Raw genomic sequence first — 6,000 nt, 5'->3', positions numbered from 1 at the left:
TCGCCCCTGCCCCCGTCCCCTCCGATCATGATCAGCAGCCCCCCCGGCAGAGCGACGGGGCCCCGGCCCTGTCCTCCCTGCTGCTTGCGTGTCCTCTCCCCTGGCCCCGAGGCCTCCCTCCCCGGCAGCACCCAGCGGGCTGCTGGACGCGGTCCCCCGCCCGTGTCTCCACCGCCTACCTCAGGGCCAGCGCCGCCACCGCCGCCGCCCCCCCTCGCACCCCTGTCACACTGTGGCCCGCCAGCTTCGCCTCCTCCGGGCACCCCCGTTGCCTCAACTCCCTCCTCCAAGCCTAGTGTTCTCCCTTCTCCCTCTGCAGCTGCCCCTGCCTCTGTGGAGACTCCTCTAAATTCTGTGCTGGGAGACTCCTCTGCTTCTGAGCCAGGCTTGCAGGCAGCCCCTCAGCCGGCCGAGACGCCAGCCCCACCGGGTAAGGCCCCCCCGTGCCCCCCGAGATCGCTGCCAACAGCTGGCACCGCCCAGCAGAGCGGGGAGGGCGGTGTGGACCCTTTAGGCCAGAGCACCATCTCCTTCCTAGGAAACGTTAAAGGGGTTTTGTTTTCTGTCGGGTGAACTGCACGTGGAGGATCCAGGTGAGGAATGGCCACGTGGAGCTAGATCAGTGGTTCCCAAACTTATTTGGCCTACCGCCCCCCTTTCCAGAAAAAAGATTACTCAGCGCCCCCTGGAAATTAATTTTCTTTTTAAATTTTAATAGCAATTAAACAGAAAGATATATGCATTCATGTTTCTACCTTTTTCGTAAAATACAGTAAAGAAAGGTGTAAATGAGAAACCTTGAAGTTTGAAATTATGAAACTATTTATTGAACTCAGAATAGAAAGGTAATGCAAAAAAGGTTAAAACAAATGCACCTGTGGCCATCACCGCCCCCCCCCCCCCCATCGCTGCAGCGCCCACCAGGGGGCGGTAGCGCCCACTTTGGGAATCGCTGAGCTAGATGGTGGCATCTTTAGCAGGATCGTAACTGACCAGTGATTAAGGGCCTCCTGGGTGCATTCCTTCTCAATTTTCATGGAGAAAGCGTACAGGCCACACTCGAGGTGCATAGTAACTATGTGATCAGCCTGGTCCTCCTTTCGTGCCTGGAAAATTTAGAGAGAGATGTTTAATGTTTAGTGCCCGGCTGCAGTCATTATATGTCATCCTAGGGCGGTGATGGCGAACCTTTTGAGCTCGGCGTGTCGGCATTTTGAAAAACCCTAACTGAACTCTGGTGCCGTGTCACATATAGAAATTTTTTGATCTTTGCAACCATAGTAAAACAAAGACTTCTATTTTTGATATTTATTTTAGATATTTAAATGCCATTGAACAAAGAAAAATCAACCAAAAAAATGAGTTCGCGTGTCACCTCCGTGTCATAGGTTCGCCATCACTGGCCTAGGGTCTCCTCTGCAGCAGGTCCGGCCTTGGACCCTGTTTCACCTCAGTCTTCCTTTCCTGAGTTGGGGTTCCCGTACTGGACTTCCAGGGGCGGTGCTCCCCTAACCCCCGCCGAGCAGCCTGGCTTTGCGGGAGGGGTGGAGAGCATGGCAGGCTAGCTGTCTGCCCCGGAGAGTTCCATGGACCCGAATTACAAGAAGTGGCCGGCTACAGGGGTAGTTGAGAGAGAATAGCATCTGCCACAGTTATCCCTCCCCCATCCCACCCCATGCCTGACCGTTGCTGGCATGGTAACAGGGAAGGGAGGATGTAATCTTCAAAGTATGGGTTCTCTCTCTCTCTCTCTCTCTCTCTCTCTCTCTCTCTCATTAATCCTCGCCCATGGATATTTTTCCCATTGCTTTTCAGAGAGAGTGGGAGGGAGGGAGAGAAGAGAGAGAGAGAGAGAAGCATCGATGTGAGAGAGACACATCAATTGGTTGCCTACTGGTTGCCTTCCACATGTACCCCAACCCAGGGTGGGGAGCGAACCTGTAACCCGGGTACGTGCCCTTGACTAGGAATCAAACCTCCGACCCTTTGGTGCACGGGCCGATGCTCTAACCACCGAGCAGCACCAGCCAGGGCTAAGTATGGATTATTTCTATGTAGAGGAGGACCTGGCTCTGTAAGTAAATAAGAAGGTGTTTCGCAAACCTCCTGCCCCTTTAAAAATAGGATTTAGCAAGAATTACAGAAAGGAGTAGGACGACAAATTAGTGCTTACCAACAGTGTTATAAGTCTGGATTTAAACACACCGTTTTTGTGTTTTTTTAAATCTTCATTCTCAAGATAAAGTAATAAGTCTCAGTATTGCTGCATATATATTTTTTCTTGTGGATTTCTCGGATTTGCATAAACATGTTGAGCCAAAATTCTAGTTTAGTATCACTGTTGACAGTAATGCCGGACAGAGAGGCACAATTATAGCTCAGTGGGTCAGACAGCCTACCTGCAGCAGCCTTAGCAGTAACCCCTGGGAGATTGACAGCCCCTGGGAGATTGACAGCTCCTGGGAGAGTGACAGCTCCTGGGAGATTGACAGCCCCTGGGAGATTGACAGCCCCTGGGAGAGTGACAGCTCCTGGGAGAGTGACAGCTCCTGGGAGATTGACAGCCCCTGGGAGATTGACAGCTCCTGGGAGAGTGACAGCTCCTGGGAGAGTGACAGCCCCTGGGAGATTGACAGCCCCTGGGAGAGTGACAGCCCCTGGGAGAGGGACAGCCCAATGGACTCTCCTTGAAACACTTTATGTTTTGAGCTTGTGTAACTGCCCAAAGGCAGCAGTTTCAGAAGATGTACCTCCCAGTGTGCAAATAGCATTTTATTTGCCCCAAAACACCCCTTTGAAGCCTGAAGGGAAGGGGTACCCACCAGTGCCGTTTTCTGATACTAAGATCTTGTTCGCTCTCTTTGTGATTTGAGGAGAGTTGGACATTTTTCTCTTACCCCCCGTCTTCTAGGCTAAAAAAAAACCCTCTGTACTTTGTCTATGTCACTGAATGATTCCTGATAGTTATTTGGCGGTTTTGCTAAGTCCTAGTCCAGTCCTTAACTTCAGTGATTCTCTGTATTCTCGCTACACATTGGAATTCGATGGGGAATAATTGAAGATGTTGATGCCTGGGACCCACTGACCTTTCTGTTCTCACAGACACTTTGGTTGTCTATATACAAGTCAATATATGTCTTGTAGAATTTATTGAATTGAAGATTTACACAGATTTTTGGGGGTCTGGTATTTCAAATTGTACCGACTGCCATCATATACATAGCGCACCCCCCCCTCCCCGGGGTGCTGCCTCCCTTCCAAATTTTATAAGCATTTATTTTGTTTATTAAATCCCCACGAACAAAAAAGAAATTCTAATTAGGTGCTCTGTGGCATAGATCTATCAGTAAAGCTCTAATACTACAGCCAGTAGTTACGCACTGTGGCTTCACATGTTAGTATCGTTTTAATACAACATGATGGTAAATGGAACTCGTTAATAATGTAGCAACAATCTGAGTCGCCCGTTCAGTTTGGCATGACGTTCTGCCAGGGGCCCACGTGGGTACTGTCGTTTGTCGTCTACTGTTGCCGGTCTCATTGTGCGTTTCTTTCTCTCAGGCATTGTCTTGGGACCACCTGCACCTCCACCCCCTCCTCCGCTCCCACCAGGTCCTGCCCAGGCTCCAGGGGCGCTCCCTCCTCCCCCAGGACCGCCCCCTCCTCCTCCACTTCCAGCCTCAGGGCCTCCGCCTCCCCCTCCTCCGCCCCCTCTTCCGAACCAGGTGCCCCCTCCTCCCCCGCCCCCCGCTCCTCCGCTCCCTGCCTCTGGATTTTTTATGGGATCCGTGTCCGAAGACAATCGCCCGCTAACTGGACTGGCGGCTGCAATTGCTGGAGCAAAACTTAGGAAGGTGTCACGGGTAAATGCGATTCCAAATTATTGTATTTTTTTTATGTCTGTCTCGTTCTTCCTCAATGTCTAACATCTTGTTCTTTCTCAGTGTCTGTCTCGTTCTTCCTCAATATCTAACATCTCGTTCTTTCTCAATGTCTATCTCGTTCTCTCTCAATGTCTATATTGTTCTTTCTCAATGTCTGTCTCGTTCTTTCTCAATGTCTATCTCGTTCTCTCTCAATGTCTATCTTGTTCTTTCTCAATGTCTGTCTCATTGTTTCTCAGTGTTTGAAAGACTGACTTGCTTGTGCTCTCATTTTATGAATCCTAGGTTAATAACTTCATTTAAAAAAAAATGGAAAGAATTTAAGTTTACGGAAAAGTTGCAAGAATAATACAGCTTCTGAAAACCTACCACCCAGACTTGCCAGTTAACATCTGACTCTTATTTCTTTTATTCTTTTTTTCTCTGAGTATGTTTCTTGTACATACACATGCACACACACGCACACACACGCGCATTTCTTTTTGTCTGAATTGCGAGGAAGTCAGGGATACCAGGCCCCTCGTTCCCTAAACGCCTCACTGAGCAAGGACATTCACCTGCATGACCACAGTGTAATTACCCAAATCAGGGCCTGTTGTCGCTGGAATGCTATCACCTACAGATCTATTCCAGTTTTATCTGTTGTCCAGTAATGGATTCTACGACAGTTTTTTTCTAGCCCAAGACCACCATTCTATGTAGTTGTTGTGTCTCTTTACTTTGCTTTAATCTGTAGCAATTCCTCAAACTTTCATGATACTGACTTTTAAAAAAAATATATTTTTATTGATTTCAGAGAGGAAGGGAGAGGGAGCGAGAGATAGAAACATCAGTGATGAGAATCATGGATCGGCTGCCTCCTGCACGCCCCCCACTGGGGACCGAGCCCACAACCCAGGCCTGTGCCCTGACCAGGAATCGAACCGTGACCTCCTGGTTCATAGGTCGATGCTCAACCACTGAGCCACGCCGGCCGGGCGATACTGGCATTTTGACAGCTAGAAAACCATTATTTTGTAGCTCATCCTTCAGTTGGGTTCATCTATGTTTTCTCAAGACTAGATTCAGGTGATGTGTTTGGGGCAGGTATTTCTTCACCCCCAATATGTCCTTTTCAGTGTAATCCCACACAGGGACATGTGATATCTTCTCCCCATGTTTACTGATGCTAACTTGGAGAAAACTTCCCTGGCTCTGTAAGGTCCATGCTATTCACCCCCATTGGTTCTTAAGGAGATTTCAAAGTACAGTGGGGCCTTGACTTATGAGTGTCCCGACTAACGAGTTTTTCGAGATACGAGCCGTCTCTCGGCCGATTTTTTGCATTGAGTTGCGAGCTAAAATTCGGGTTACGAGCCAGCATCAGATACCCCACCGCTAGTTGGTGCAGCGAACGTCACAGTGAACGCCACAACATCAGCCCAGCATCACGTGTCTCACTCGTTCACTGTTGATTTGACATACGAGTAATTTGAGTTACGAGCTCCGTCACGGAACGAATTAAACTCGTAAGTCAAGGCCCCACTGTAGGTGTTTTATAATTAGAAATGGTTGTTGCTATAGTATTCTGGTTTGCGTGTCATATAACAGGAAAGCGCAGTATTGCTTAACCTAGGAGTTTACCATCTCTGTGTGTTTCTTTAAGGTGGAGGACGCCTCTTTCCCAGGCGGGGGCGGTACCGTTGGTGTGAATTCGGCCTCGTCCAAAGCAGACACGGGTCGTGGGAACGGACCCCTTCCTCTCGGGGGCAGTGGTTTAATGGAAGAAATGAGTGCCCTGCTGGCCAGGAGGTACGCGAGCAATCGTGTGGGCGTGTCCAGAATTGGGAGTGTTTTCTTCATTTCCTCTCAAATATAATTGATCTAGAGGCAGTTCTTCCCTCTTGGAGTCGTTTTTATACTAAGAGATGATTAAAAAAAAAAAAAAAGAATCCAATTTACCTTCCGTTTTAGGAGGAGAATTGCCGAAAAGGGGTCAACAATAGAAGCGGAACAAAAAGAAGACAAAAGTGTAAGTTACTAAAGACCTGGGAGTGTGAGGCTGGAGCACAGCTCATTCAGGAAATCCTGGCAAAGATGGGTGCGAACTTCACGTGAACTTAAGATTGCTTCTTTT

General features: G+C 48.8%; 1 protein-coding gene across 1 annotated transcript in view; it reads left to right on the top strand.

Moving 5' to 3' along the window:
* ENAH (ENAH, actin regulator) overlaps positions 1-6,000 on the top strand; it is a 92,359-nt gene that overhangs the window by 72,064 nt on the left and 14,295 nt on the right. Inside the window, exons 6-9 of the mRNA XM_006106430.3 lie at positions 311-430; positions 3,562-3,863; positions 5,530-5,675; positions 5,838-5,895. Coding sequence (XP_006106492.1) covers positions 311-430; positions 3,562-3,863; positions 5,530-5,675; positions 5,838-5,895 — 626 coding nt within the window. The remainder of the gene's footprint in view (positions 1-310; positions 431-3,561; positions 3,864-5,529; positions 5,676-5,837; positions 5,896-6,000) is intronic.

Source organism: Myotis lucifugus, unplaced genomic scaffold, assembly GCF_000147115.1.
Source record: "Myotis lucifugus unplaced genomic scaffold, Myoluc2.0 scaffold_825, whole genome shotgun sequence".
Lineage (NCBI taxonomy): Eukaryota > Metazoa > Chordata > Mammalia > Chiroptera > Vespertilionidae > Myotis > Myotis lucifugus.
Note: the sequence above shows the minus strand (reverse complement) of the source record. Positions and strands in the feature narration are given on the sequence as shown.